A 14,638-nucleotide genomic window follows, 5' to 3' on the forward strand; every position below is an offset into this window, starting at 1 on the left:
CCATTTCTTTAACACATGCTGTAGCTTGCTCTTGGTCACAGCAGCCTTATTGATGCACCAGTCCAAACGTGTATGGAGTCCTTGCATACATGCCAGAGAGCTTCGGACATCTACTTAGAAGGGAGTTAGCGATCTCAGCAGGCCAGAAACTCAGTATTTCAGACCAGGAACGTTTTCTTCCGAAGAAAACTTGGAGATCTGAACCATGGCCATGAAAGGTTGAAAGGCCGATTCTGCCAGCCCGTTTCTCACCCCTGGAGGTGGCATCACAGAATGTAAGGAGCCGAGAAGCTGAAGCCAAACTTTTCATCCCACGCGTGACTTGGGGGTTCGCTTCTAACTCTGACCTGTAATCGCCCCTCCGCACACCCGTCTTCTTCTCTTTCTCTTCAGGGCTCACTTTTGAACAGAGCACAAGGGTTCACTTGGAAGACAGGACAGTGATTCAGAACTTGGAGAATGAAACCCAGGAGGACCAAAGGAGGCATTGCCCCCTCACAGACCATCCCTAGTTTGCCCGTCCCCTGAGGACATAGACTTTGTCTCTCAAGTAGAGCCCTGTGTCTCCCAATACACACACACACACACTCACACACACACACACACACTCTCTCTCACTCACTCCATAGACCTTTTTGTGTTGAGCTTCCTAGCCCTCCACGTCTGATCACGTATCCCTTCTCCAAAATATATCCTAAATACAAAAGAACGAGAAGTTGGGGAGTGCCCAGGGTTCATTAACTTGACAAATACTTACCGAACCAGAATGATGGGTCACCCCATCCTAGGCACTGGGGACACAACAGTGGGTGAGGTTCAGTTCCTGCTCCAGAGTTCCTTACGTCTAAAGGAGGAGCAGACATGCAGAGAGCAGGCAGCCGCCATATTGGAAAATGGTGATGGGAAGAAGGCAGCAAGGAGATTTTGGAGGAAGGGAGTGGGGAGACTTCCTGTTTGTTCGCCTTGCTCTTGTGCCCTTCCCTTGAGTTAGGGCGCTGTGCACTGACCCTCCGTGCTGTCGGCAGGGACTCTTCCGGGTGGCGCCGTCTGCCTCCAAGTTGAAGAAGCTAAAAGCCGCCTTGGACTGCTGTGTGGTCGATGTGCAGGAGTACTCAGCAGACCCCCATGCAATTGCAGGTGGGCGCCCACCTCCCCGTAGCAAGGTGCTCCCTTGGGCTGTAGAGGCTCACGGGGAAGGGGTCAGCATGGAGGGCATGTGGTCACATGACACTTGAACCAGTGGCTCCCAACGTGCTTCCAATGTGTCCTCTCGGGGCTCGGTTTTAAGCCTGGTTGCTCGGGCCCCTTGAAGAAAGTTCTCCCCAACGTGCCAAGAGAAGACAAGGTGTTGGTGGGAAATAAAAGGGGGAAGCGAGCGTGATTGGAAGCCCAGGTCCCACCACCATGCCGGAGCCTCCGATCCGTGCGCGTGGGAAACCACATGAGGGTCAGGGAACCCATCCCCACATGTAACCCACATGGGTGATGCTGGCTGGTAGAACTTGTCTGTGCCAATGGCAAGTGGCTCCTAGCCGATGTTGTCTTTGTGTCCAGGAGCTTTGAAATCTTACCTCCGAGAGTTGCCAGAACCTCTTATGACCTTTGAACTCTATGACGAGTGGATTCAGGCTTCCAAGTGAGTACGCCACATTTTTGGAGTGTGCTGTTGGTTGGAGTTGATTTAAGTATCTGCTGAAATTATGAAAGCCTATGTATGCCTTACGAAAGCTTATTAGCCTGTGATCTTACGACTCCACTTCTTGGTATATATTGTGGAGAGATGCTCAAATATGTGCCCAAAGAGGCATGAACAAGGGTGCCAACGACAGTGTTATTTGGGATAATGAAAGCCTAGAAGTTAGTAAAGCCTCATTGGTGGGGAATGTGGGGCATGGCCAAATAAATTGTGGTGTATCTGCCCTGTTAACATACTCCGCAGTGCTTAAAAACTCTGTTCGAGCTACTGCTAGCATGAAAAGATAGGAAGACATACCCTTCAGTGAAATAAAACAAGTTAACGAGGACACGTATGATGTTCTGTTGTTTTAAAAAGGAAAAAAAGCACAACATACTCAAAGCAGTACAGTTTTAGGAGTGCTCCATGTAAGTGTAAATGCATAGAAGGTTCTGGATTGTAGTGCTTCCTTCTGGAGAGAAGAGTACAAAGGAGTGGTCACAGAGCCTTGACTCTTATAATCGTTACATCTATATTAATAACAGCTCATTAATAGCTAATATACGGGTGCCTCAGAGGATCAGTTGATTCAGCGTCCAACTCTTGATTCGGGCTCAGGTCATGATCTCACAGTTTGTGGGATTGAGCCCCACATGGGGCTCCACCCTGACAGCACAGAGCCTGCTTGGGATTCTCTCTCCTTCTCTCACTCTGTCCCACCCCCAATAATAAACAAATAAACTTTAAAAAAAAAATGCTAATATAAAAACATGATCTCTGGTCAGTGGGCTGGTCTCTGCTGGGTGCTTGAGAAGGGACATGATTTCTAGAACTCTCTAGTTGTGGGTTTAGTCTCAAAGCACAGCCAGCTTAGCCTGTCGGAAGGATCACTGGAGTATGTTTATGCTTCCTTGGGCCCTGAAAAAAAAACCCACTGGCCGAGAGGTGAAGCCAGGCTCATCTGTGTGGTGTTCTAGAAGGCTGGCTCCAATCAAGTTTCAGAGCGCCATGGTTTTGGTTTTTGTTTGTTTTTTGTTTTTTTTTCAAGGTGGAGTAGAGACTGTGTATCAGAAAAGCCTGAGTATCTGGCATGTGTAAACATCTCGCCGTGGAGAGTGGGCGTGAGTTCCGTGACAGTATTAATCACGAGCCATATCTCTGTCCCGTGTTTACGAGGGGCTCGCTGCTGTTATAAGCTCACGATACGCTTTTAACTCATTTGTCACAGCAACCCTTCGAAAGTGGGTTGTGCTGTTTTCCCCAGCTGATGGAGGAGGAAGTCGAGGAGAAGAACAGGTGTATGACGTATGAGGGCAGGTTCCCTGGCATCTAATAAATGGCGGAATGGGATCCGGTTCAGGAACCCAAGCGCTCATCTCCGGTACTTGGCCGCCTCTCTGGGGCCACCCCGTGGTCTTAGGGATGAAGATAAGCGAGACCGTATCCTTCGATGGAAACTGGCCCTTCTGTTTCCTGACTGTACATGTGATCTTGATGACATATGAGCTAGAGAAGGGAGGCAGCCAGGCCTTCAGGTTCTAGCCAGGCCTTGGCATCGTCTGCCCTCTCCCCTCAGACGCTGAACTGAGATGCTCCTTTAAACCACTCATGCCAACTCCGGGCAGAAAGTACTCCCATGAGCCCATTTTACAGATTAGGAAAAGTGAGGCCGCATGGAGATTCAGTAATGGGCACCAGATTGCGGGCAGGGTGGAGCTGGGTCTTTAACGGCCTCCCTGCACACGACCCTCTTCGTCCAGCCTTTGGTCAGCTTGCGACCAAATATGATCTGTTAACCTTTCCATTTCTAAATGGGACATTTGGTCTTCAGTTTCCTAGTAGAAGTGTGTTTTGGAGAATGCTTACCTCTTCCTCAGCCTGAAATGAGGGAAAACCATGTTTCTTGCCTTGGTCACGATCTGTGGGAGGACCTCCCTGCCTTGGGCCCCAGGCCAAGGGGTCAAAGCTGGGCCCTCACCCTGCTGACATTTTCCCGTTTAATTTTTTTGGAGAAAAGATTCTTTGAGCAGAAAGGCCTTCCTCACCATGTAAGCCTTGATGTCGATTTTCAGGAGAAGCATATACAAACTGTAGTCCTAGAAGCAATTTCTTTTAATTCTCAGAGGGCTTACAAATAAAATAAAATAAAATATAAACTAAAATAGGATAAAGTAAAATAAAATACGGTAAGAATACCTATCTATCAAGGGAGAGAGAGGGAATCTCAAGCAGGCTCCACACTGTGAGCACAGAGCCCGACACGGAGCTCGGACTCACGAACCGCGAGATCACGTCCTGAGACAAAGTTGGACGCTTCACCGACTGAGCCACCCAGGCGCCCCGATAGTTGGTTTCTTATACCCACATAGTACGATGACTGGTTAATACGATTGCCAGTGAGATTTCATTGCTTCAAGCTCAACCAGTGGCTTTCCTATTTATTTCCCAGTATTCAGGAGCAAGACAAGAGGCTTCAGGCGCTGTGGAATGCTTGTGAAAAATTGCCCAAGGCCAATCACAACAACATCCGGTAAGTGGATGGATCCTGGAGACGCGGGATCGGAGTTATTGAGGCCACAGACACTTGGCTTCCCGGCTAATGGTCCTGGTAACTAGCATGCACAGCCTTGTATGGGGTGCCAGGCACGGTTAACGCACAGGCTCTCTTTCCACCCTCAAACAACCCTGCCATTTTGCAAATGAAGACGCAGAATGAAGGGCACTCTATGACTTTGGCGGCCGTTGGCTCAGGCAGTTCAGTTCTTTGATTTGCAAGAAGCAAAGCTTAACGGAACCTATTTTAAGATCTTGTGGTTGCAACAACGTGGAGGGAACTAGAGGGTATTATGCTAAGCGAGATTAGCCAGTCAGAGAAAGAGAAACATCATAGGGCTTCACTCATATGTGGAATTTAAGACACAAAACAGATGAACATAAGGGAAGGGGAGCAAAAATAATATAAAAAACAGGGAAGGGGACAAATCATAAGAGACTCTTAAATATGGAGAACAAACTGAGGGTTGCTGGTGGGGCATTGGGTGGGGGGATGGGCTAAGCGGGGGAGGGGCATTAAGGAGGGCACTCGGAGGGGCGCCTGGGTGGCACAGTCGGTTAAGCGTCCGACTTCAGCCAGGTCACGATCTCGCGGTCCATGAGTTCGAGCCCCGCGTCAGGCTCTGGGCTGATGGCTCAGAGCCTGGAGCCTGTTTCCGGTTCTGTGTCTCCCTCTCTTTCTGCCCCTCCCCCGTTCATGCTCTGTCTCTCTCTGTCCCAAAAATAAAATAAACGTTGAAAAAAAAAAATTAAAAAAAAAAAAAAAAAAAAGGAGGGCACTTGTGATGAGCACTGCGTGTGATATGTAGGGGATGAATCATTGGATTCTACTCCTGAAATCATTATTGCACTATAGGCTAACTAACTTTGGTGTAAATTAAAAATAAACACTTTAAAAAATTTAAAAAGGGGCGCCTGGGTGGCTCAGTTGAGCGTCCAACTTCGGCTCAGGTTGTGATCTCACAGTTTGTGGGTTCGAGCCCCCCATCAGGCTCTGTGCTGACAGCTCAGAGCCTGGAGCCTGCTTCAGATTCTGTGTCTCCCTCTCTCTCTGCCCCTCCTGCTTGCTCTCTCTCTCTCTCTCAAAAATAAATAAACATTAAAAAAAAAAAAGCCAAGAGCACACTTTATACACTGTATGTTAGCCAATTTGACAATAAATTATATTAAAAATAATTTTTTTAATTAAAAAAAACGATCTTGTGGCTTTGTCGCAAAGGTAGGTGTTCAGGTGCACCTGAGGGAAGCTGACCAAACGTGGAGCTGGTTGGCAGACGTGTCCTTGAGCTGGTCTGCACGGAGATGGAGACCGGAGAACGTCCTCTGGTGATCTGGCACTTAGCTATTTTCCACACGTCTCTCGCTGTTGCTACGCCTCGATTTCACTTCCCGCCGCTCTGCGGATCTTTCCTGCACCTTCACACTCTCTGCTTCCTTATCCCTTTGGCTTGCCAGCAACTTCTCCTGGCCCTGTCACCTCTCCTCAGTGCTTCCCCAGATGCAGATTTTCAGCATCAGTGCCTGTCTCCATCTGCCTGAGTATTTCCGCCTTCCTGTTAAAAAATCCCAAGAGCCGACGGTGTGGCGGACCCTTAAAAAAATTAAACATAGAGTTACCATACGATCCAACAGCTCCACGTCTGGGTATATCTGTATGTGCCCGATGGATTATTCGAAAGCAGGGACTCGTTGCTCGCACGCTAATGTTCATGACAGCGTTATCCGTAATAGCCAAGAGGTGAAATCAGCCCGAATGTCCATCGATGGATAACAGAAACAGAATATACATGTAATGCAATATTCAGCCTTTTTAGGAAGGGGATTCTGACACGTGCTACTACATGGATAAACCTTGAGGACCTCGTGCTAAATGAAAGAAGGCAGACGCAAAAGGACCAATACTGTGTGATTCCACATGTATGTGGTACCTGGAGCCATCACGTTCACGGGGACAGAAAGCAAAGGGGTGTTTGCCAGGGCCTGGGGGAGGGGGACAGGAGCCGGGACGTTAGTGTTCAATGGGGACAGAGTTTCTATTCTGGAAGCCACAAAAGGTCTGGAGGATGGTGGTGATGGTTGCTTCCCAGTGCAAAAGTACTTCACACTTGAAAATGATCAAGGTGGTAATTTTTTATGTATATTTTACAACAAGCACGGGCGCCTGGGTGGCTCGGTTGAGCGTCCGACTCTTGATTTTGGCTCAGCTCATGATCTCACGGTTCGTGGGATTGAGCCCCATGTTGGGCTCAACACTGACAGCACGGAGCCTGCTCAGGATTCTCTCTCTCCCTGTCTCTCTCTACCCCTCCCCTGCTCACATGTGCCTGCCCTCCCTCCCTCCCTCCCTCCCTGCCTCTCTCCCTCCCTCCCTCCCTCTCTCCCTCCCTCTCTTTCTCTCTCCCTTTCTCTCTCTCTCTCTTTCTCTCTCTCTCTCTCTTTCTCTCTCTCTCTCTCTCTCTCTCTCTCTCTCTCTCTCTCTCTCTCTCTCTCTCTCTCTCTCTCTCTCTCTCTCTCTCTCAAAATAAGTAAACATTAACAAAAAAATCCCAAGAGTGATCTAACGTATGGCTCCTTCAATAGTTCCTTGAGATAGAAGTCCTATACCGTTGTGTCCTCTTGGTGGGTGCAGTGTCGTGGTTGTTGGTGTGGTTGTAGAGTCCCACAGCTATCACCCCTAGTTTTTAGACCATCTCAATCGCCGCCATTAGCAGCCGCTGTTCCCGTTAGCAGCCACTCCCCATCTCCCCCCAACCCAGCCCCCGGCAAACGCTAATCTGCCTTCTCTGTCTCTGCGGAGGTACCTCTCTGGAAACTTCCTCTAGGTGGGCTTACGCAACATGCACAACATGAGGTCTTTCGTGTCTGGCTTTTTTCACGTAGCATCGTGTCCTCAAGGTTCATCCACGTGGTAGCATGTGTCAGTATTCTGTTCCTTTTTGTGGGTGAATAGTATTCCGTTGTACGGACAGACCACGTTTCATTCATCCGGTCCTCCCTTGCTGGACATTTGGGTGGTCTCCACTTCTTAGCTGACTTAATACTGTGCACACCTGTGCACAAATGCATATGTGTGGGTGTATTTCTCTTGGGTACATCTCTAGGAGTGAGTGCCTGGCTCGTGTGCTAGCTCTGTGTTTAATTTCTTTTTTTTTAAATTTTTTTTAATGTTTTTTATTTATTTTGAGACAGAGCATGAGCAGGGGAGGGGCAGAGAGAGGGAGACACAGAATCCGAAGCAGGCTCCGGGCTCTGAGCCATCAGCACAGAGCCTGAGGCAGGGCTCGAACCCACGAACCGTGAGATCGTGACCTGAGCCGAAGTCGGACGTTCAACCGGCTGAGCCACCCAGGCGCCCCTATGTTTAATTTCTTTTTCCATTAGCTCTGAAAGCCCCCCTGAGGTTCATCCCACCCCTAGCATGTGGAGGTCCCTGCCAGTGACACCTGGACACTTTGCTTCTCACCTCTGCACACGGGGAAGGTGGCAGGCGACTGAGGTTTGAAGAACAAGAGGGACTTTAGGTCACTAGATAACGGAGTCAAAAGGAAAGATGGGGAATTTCTCTGGCCAGGGTTAGGTGATGTAGATGTTGACAGGTAGCCGCGTCCTAGTATAGGAGTCTGTCTGTCTGTAAAGTATTCTCGTGTCCTCTTCCGTGATGTGTCTTCATTATAAGGCGGGGTGTATGAGTCTGGCTGTCGGTAAGATGGGCTGTGGGGGAGAGAAGTGTCTGCCCTGTGCTGGGGGAACACAGCTGGGGCTGAGCCCTGGTTCAACCTGGCCCTTGTGACTCCCTTTCAGATACTTGATCAAATTTTTATCCAAGCTATCAGAATATCAAGATGTGAACAAGATGACTCCCAGCAACATGGCAATTGTGTTAGGCCCCAACTTGCTGTGGCCACAAGCAGAAGGGTGAGTATAGGGCAGAACACGCGAATGGGTAAGGTATGGGGCGGGTGGCAGAGGGCACGACCGGGGCCCCCAGCATAGCATCGGCCTCATTTATCTGCCAAGTTCTATTTCTCTCTTGGCCTGCTCAGGTTTCAGACTCAGGAGGAGACCCAGAATTCTGTAGCTCCTTCTCCATGATGGTCTCAGAGCTACGGGTCTGCGGTGAGGGTCTTCTCTGAGTTCATCTGAGTCCGCACCAGGCCAGGCAAGCTGTTCCAGGCCTTCCTGACTCCCTCTGAAGAGCGCACATCCCCAGCATCTGGACCTGGGGGATAGAGGGCCGTCTCATAAGAGAGAACAGAGTTGGAAAGCAGACAGTTTTATGTATATTATCCATTGACGTGTGTCCTGTAAGGAGGCCTTTTGTGGTTACCCCGTTCTGAGGAAGGGAAGGAGAGGCTCAGAAAGGTCAAGTGCCCTCGCAAAGAGAAAGCCTACCCTTAGACCTAGGTCTGCAGGCTTCCGGCCCTGGGCCGTGGGGCCAGACGTGCCTCCCCACCCCCGCCGGTGACCCAGCCCTGCCCCCCTCTGCTCTGCGCTGGCAGGAACATCACGGAGATGATGACCACGGTTTCGCTGCAGATTGTGGGGATTGTCGAACCCATCATCCAGCATGCAGACTGGTTCTTTCCTGGAGGTATGTGGCGGCATCGAGGTGTGGGGGTGGGGAAGAGCCAGAGTGTTACTGTGGGTGCGAGACTTTATTCTTAAGTTTGTTTTCATTATTTTGTGAGAGAGATAGTGAGCAGGGGAGGGGGTGGAGAGAGACACGGAATCCCAAGCAGGCTCCACACCACCAGCACAGAGCCCGACGTGGGCCTCAGACTCACCAACCGTGAGGTCACAACCTGAGCCAAAAGCAAAAGTCAGACGCTCAACCGACTGAGCCACCTAGGCGCCCCTCGAAACTTTTGAAACCAAAAGTGTTTGTTATTAATCCTCCTACACAAACGCGCGCACACATACACACACACACACACACACACACACACACACACACACTCAGGTAGGGTGTGGACAGTCACGTCAGTGTCTTACTGTCTAATCCTTGGCTGAGTGACAATTGCTGTCCATTGCCTGCACCAACCGTGTCTGTGGATTTTACTGGTCTCACATCCACACCGTGGTGTCTTCACATCTGTGAATTATGAAATGCTGGAGCAGAAAGGAAAGCGAGATCGCCTGCTTTCATAGATGCCGCATAGATCTGAGATGCGCATGAATTTTTATCCAGGGCTCGGCGATCCCCTGGGTGCCATCTTTTTGTTACTCCTTTTGTGTGTCCTTTGAGTTGCCCTCAAAATGTAAAGGTGAGGCCCAAAGGCAATCAGGTTCTTTTTTGGATCCGGTTCAAAATTAGGCTGTAAAGGTGGCTCGCTCAGATGATGCTTCAGAAACGTTCAAAAAGCAGCATAGCAGAAGGGGATAACTCTGAAGGTGACAGCTTTTGGGAGAGGGCAGTTGCTGTACTAATTTGTTTGTTTTCAAAAGAAAAAAAAGAGCACTGTACCTTGTGTTTAGTAAACATTAAGGATGTGCTTTGGCTATGCTACAGTAAACTGTTTACCTCCTGTGAGGATAGAATGTTAATAATTCTGTGCTCTGTCCATCAGCAGTAATCACTCAGATGATCAACATCGAAGAAGTTTGATGGTTTTGACTTGGTTTTGTGTGTTTTGACCATGAAGGTTCTTAACTGCTAATGTCCTAAGAGTTCTGTCAATGACATCAAGTTGAGTGAGGGTGGGAAATCGGCATAAAGAAAGAAGGGAATAGGAGTCTAAGGCATAACGCTGTAAGTTTGTGGATGAGTGGATTCATTTCTGTTGCAGATAGGAAATGGCGAGGGAAGTTTGGGATATTTCTGATGTCACTTGATCCCCAATACCACCTTAGTGACCTTAGTGAAATCTCTGCTTCCAGTCCTTTCTGATTTTTTCTCTTTGGTTTTCCAGAAAGACATCATCATCACTAAAAATAATGATCTTTCCTCTTATTTCATTTTCTTGACTTATTCCATTGGCCAGCTTCTCCAACAGCGTTAAGTAACAGTGGTGATTGTAGGCATTGTCCTTTTTCCTGATTTAATTAAGACTGCTCTGGTGTTTCACTTTTAACCATGAGGTTTGAAATGGATGATTTTGTCTTTTTCAGAAAGTACCCCAACTGTTCCTTGTTTAAGTTTGGGTTTTTTTTTTTTAATCTTTTTTTACACTTATGTATTTTTGAGAGACAGAGAGAACACAAACAAGGGAGGGGCAGAGTGAGAATAAGACACAGAATCCGAAGCAGGCTCCAGGCTCTGAGCCGTCAGCACAGAGCCCGAGGCGGGGCTTGAACTCATGAACCGTGAGATCATGACCTGAGCCGACGTCAGATGCTTAACTGACCGAGCTACCCAGGCGCCCCATGTTGTTTTTTAAATCACAAATAGAGGGGTGCCTGGGTGGCACAGTCGGTTAAGCGTCCGACTTCAGCCAGGTCACGATCTCGCGGTCCGTGAGTTCGAGCCCCGCGTCGGGCTCTGGGCTGATGGCTCAGAGCCTGGAGCCTGTTTCCGTTTCTGTGTCTCCCTCTCTCTCTGCCCCTCGCCCGTTCATGCTCTGTCTCTCTCTGTCCCAAAAATAAATAAACGTTGAAAAAAAAAATTATAAAAAAAAAAGAATAAATCACAAATAGAAATTGCTTTATTAAGTGCCCATCATATTAATGTGAGAGGTGAGCAGTTGTGTGCACCTGCTGATGTGATGAGTTATGTTAAGATGAATTCATATCAACAGGTGACCTAACATTGAACCGCGGGACAGAGTTTTCTAGGGGCGAAGGGTAAATGAGAGCCCATCTCTGCTCATATCTCTCCTGCCCAGGAAGGGTGTGACGGACCCATAGGTCACGTACACCTATTTCTTTCTTCCCCACAGAGATAGAGTTCAACATCACAGGGAATTATGGGAGTCCGGTACACGTGAACCACAACGCCAACTATAGCTCAATGCCCTCCCCAGACATGGACCCCACTGACCGTCGCCAGCCCGAGCAGATCCGCCGGCCCCTCAGCGTCGCCACGGATAATATGATGCTGGAGTTTTACAAAAAGGATGGGTATGACTTAGTGTGCCTTTCTCAGCGTTGGGGGTTGGGGCTGGGAGGGGCCGAGAGGTAACACAGAACCGGATTGCCAGGCAGGGCGCCCTGTCTGGCAGCAATTTAGGGGATTTGTAGCAATCAAGCTGTTGCCTCCTGCTTGAGGTTTTCCTCCGTGCTGTTTAGATCGAGTCCCTTGGCTCGCTTCCCTGGCTTTAGGGGCGAAGGTAAGTGCAACCTTCTGAAATAAGGGTTGTGATCGATACTCATTAGTTATCATCAAAAGAAGGAAAAAAAGTCGGCCAGCAAGGGGAATTAAAAGATGGGAACACGCTTTATATTTTGACTCCAAATTTATCAGCGTACGTCAGTTCTCAAATCCTAAACGGTTCCTCGTTGACGATGGCTCTGCTCACCTGCATTGTCCGTCAACGTTCCTGCACGAACAGCGCCTTGAACGCACGCTTTTACGTTTCCAGCCTCGGTCTCTTTAAGACCGAGAGTAAAACCTACAACCTGACGCAATCTGTGTATCACCTGTCAGTTTCTGAGACTTTTTCCCGTCTCTTATGATGGACGCCTATACCTCCTGGTGCCGCAGTCCCCGGGGGAGACTCATCAATGCCTTCCGCTTCACTTGCATAGGAATGACCCCCTCCACGCTGCTGTGAAATCAGTTCCCATAACGGGCAACTGCCTCCTAGGATCCCCAAAGCAAATAAGAGGGGCATAAACGTGTTTTCTAACAAGCACGGCTGATTCGCGGTGAGCGTCAGCCACGACCGCGAGGACCGCGCACGGCCGCAAGCGGGGGCCTCCGCGAAAATATGTCTCAGAGAAGGATTGGGTTGCATCGTTGGTCCAGGGAGTCAGTCAAGTAAACTTCGGTTAAGAACGGAAAGTTGCCGCCGTGAAATCAAAGGCAGCAACTGCTCCTTCGAGCCGGACCGGGACTGTAAAGCGTTGGACGGGAACGTCAGAAATTCAGATGACAGAAGCGGAGCAGTCACAACTTCCGTCTTCCCGAAAGATCACGAGGCAGCCAGAAAGGCCCGCTTGCTTGAAAGGCATCTGGCCCGAAGGGCTGCAGACGGAAGGTTGGAAACCAGGAACTGTAGGGGTGCGTGCGTCTTACCACGCGCCCCTCTTGTTTTCAGAGCGGGGACCTAGACCTGTGTCGTGGGATTGACAGAGGCATGCTCAGAAGGGGCCAGGATCCCTGCTTACCTCCTTACCCACCAGACTCTTGCTGTGCATTGTGTCTTGTGTCTTGATTACCTGCTGTGTGTGGTTGGTTGTTCTCCAGCGAAGGGAGAAAGACAGACTGGGAATTCTTAGACGCTGCAGGGAGTAGGAGAAATTCCTTAAATCTATAAAAAAAAAAAAAAGAGAGCATACTTAGAATCTGATCTTTGCATTGTAAGAGAAAGTCAGAGAGACAGAGAAGAGACAGACAAGTGCATATTAGCAGGTGCCTCAGATTTTGTTTTTAATCTCAGGCGAAGCCACTGTTCCTTTGTGAAGTTCGTTGATCCAAGGGGATATACCCCGGAGGGTGAATTCTGGACCTGGCTGGGTTCTGGAGAACTCCTTGGGTCCTAGGGTTTCTCCATCAGAGTTGTGCAGCTCTGTCCTCCCTGCCAGACCTTGTCTGGTTCCAGGCACCCATGAAAAGCAATCCAGATGCCATCCATGGGAGAGTTACCACTATGGAATCTTGGGACAAAGTCCACCGGGCCCCCAAAATACACAGGAAGTTGCAGAAGCTTGAATGATATTTTATTTATTTATTTTTCATGTTGTTGTTTTTTTTTGAGAGAGAGACAGAGTGCAAGTGGGGGAGGGGCAAAGAGAGAGGGAGACACAGAATCTGAAGCAGGCTCCAGGCTCTGAGCTGCCAGCACAGAGCCTGATGCGGGGCTCGAACTCAAAAACAGTGAGATCACGACCTGAGCTGAAGTCTGGTGCTTAACCAACTGAGCCACCCAGGTGCCCCTCGAATGATGATATTTTAAGCCACTGCCTCATCTCTGATGACATTCTGGCGTTCGAGAACTTTGTAAATGAAATGCCCCTTCTGCATACAATTCTGACTGAAAGCCAGAGACTGGCACCGTCTACTTTTAGGGTATAGGGGATGCGCTATGCGAATTACTCTTGGCACCCTAAACGGATACATTTATGAATTGTAAAATTTGTATTGGGGCGCCCGGGTGGCTCAGTCGGTTAAGCATCCGACTTCAGCTCAGGTCACCATCTCGCAGTTCGTGGGTTCAAGCCTCACGTTGGGCTCTGTGCTGACAGCTCAGAGCCTGGAACCTGTTTTGCATTCTGTGTCTCCCCCGCTCTCTGCCCCTCCCCCTGCTTGTGCTCTGTCTCTTTCTCTCAAAATAAATATTTTAAAAAATTGTATTAAACATTAAATTAAGCAGAGGGCTTCCCAGCTTAGGGTAATGGGGTACTGGCACAGGTGTTTTAAGGTTCAGTGGGCTTACAGATGATCAGATCTTAACTGGCTTTAACAGAACTAGAACCCCAAGGTTGTGAGTAAATGTTCTGGGGGAGAAGAAAGGAATTTACGTCAGTTGAGTCCCTGTGTTGTTTTAGTAATAGTAGGGGAAGTCTCCACGTTCATCCCATTTCTGAGCTCCTAAAATCTATGAGACACTTATTTTATTTATTTTGATGTCCATTTATTTTGAGAGAGAAAGTACACGAGCAGGGGAGGGACAAAGAGAGGGAATCCCAAGAAGGCTCTTTGCTGTCAGTGCAGAGCCTGACACGGGGCTCGAGCTCACAAACTGCGAGATCGTGACCTGAGCTAAAATCAAGAGTCGGACGCTTAACCAACTGAGCCACCCAGGCACCCCAAATCTATGAGACACATTTTAAAGTCTCCAAACTACCCCCTGAAACAGTGATAAATTAAAGCTCATTTTGTCAAAGCGTTTTGGTCAAGTTAAAAAACAAAACCACCGATTGTATGTCAATAACGCCATTACTGAAAGAAAGAAAGAAAGAAAGAAAGAAAGAAAGAAAGAAAGAAAGAAAGAAAGAAAGAAAGAAAGAAAGAAAGAAAGAAAGAGGAAGGAAAGAAAGAGGAAAGAAGGAAAGAAAGAAGAAGGAAGGAAGGAAGGAAGGAAGGAAGGAAGGAAGGAAAGAAAGAAAGAAAGAAAGAAAGAGAAAGAAAAAGAAAGAAAGAAAAAGAAAGAAAGAAAAAGAAAGAGGAAGGAAGGAAAGAAAGAAGAAAAGGAAGGAAGAAAGAAAGAGAGAGAAAGAAAAGAAAAGAAAAGAAAAAGAAAAGAAAAAAAAAAACTGGCCAATACTTAGAAGAAATGGTGAGTTCCCCTTCAGTGCCAGCAGTGTGTTTCT

At 48.4% G+C, this 14,638-nt stretch overlaps 1 protein-coding gene across 6 annotated transcripts in view; it reads left to right on the forward strand.

The window, feature by feature from the left end:
* ARHGAP44 (Rho GTPase activating protein 44) overlaps window positions 1-14,638 on the forward strand; it is a 183,404-nt gene that overhangs the window by 149,106 nt on the left and 19,660 nt on the right. For all 6 annotated transcript variants that reach the window (XM_023244132.2, XM_023244136.2, XM_023244131.2 and 3 more), the window contains 6 exons: window positions 1,026-1,137; window positions 1,555-1,636; window positions 4,125-4,205; window positions 8,030-8,143; window positions 8,728-8,819; window positions 11,104-11,284. In XM_023244132.2, the coding sequence (XP_023099900.1) occupies window positions 1,026-1,137; window positions 1,555-1,636; window positions 4,125-4,205; window positions 8,030-8,143; window positions 8,728-8,819; window positions 11,104-11,284 (662 nt within the window). The remainder of the gene's footprint in view (window positions 1-1,025; window positions 1,138-1,554; window positions 1,637-4,124; window positions 4,206-8,029; window positions 8,144-8,727; window positions 8,820-11,103; window positions 11,285-14,638) is intronic.

Source organism: Felis catus, chromosome E1 (assembly GCF_018350175.1).
Source record: "Felis catus isolate Fca126 chromosome E1, F.catus_Fca126_mat1.0, whole genome shotgun sequence".
Classification (NCBI taxonomy): domain Eukaryota; kingdom Metazoa; phylum Chordata; class Mammalia; order Carnivora; family Felidae; genus Felis; species Felis catus.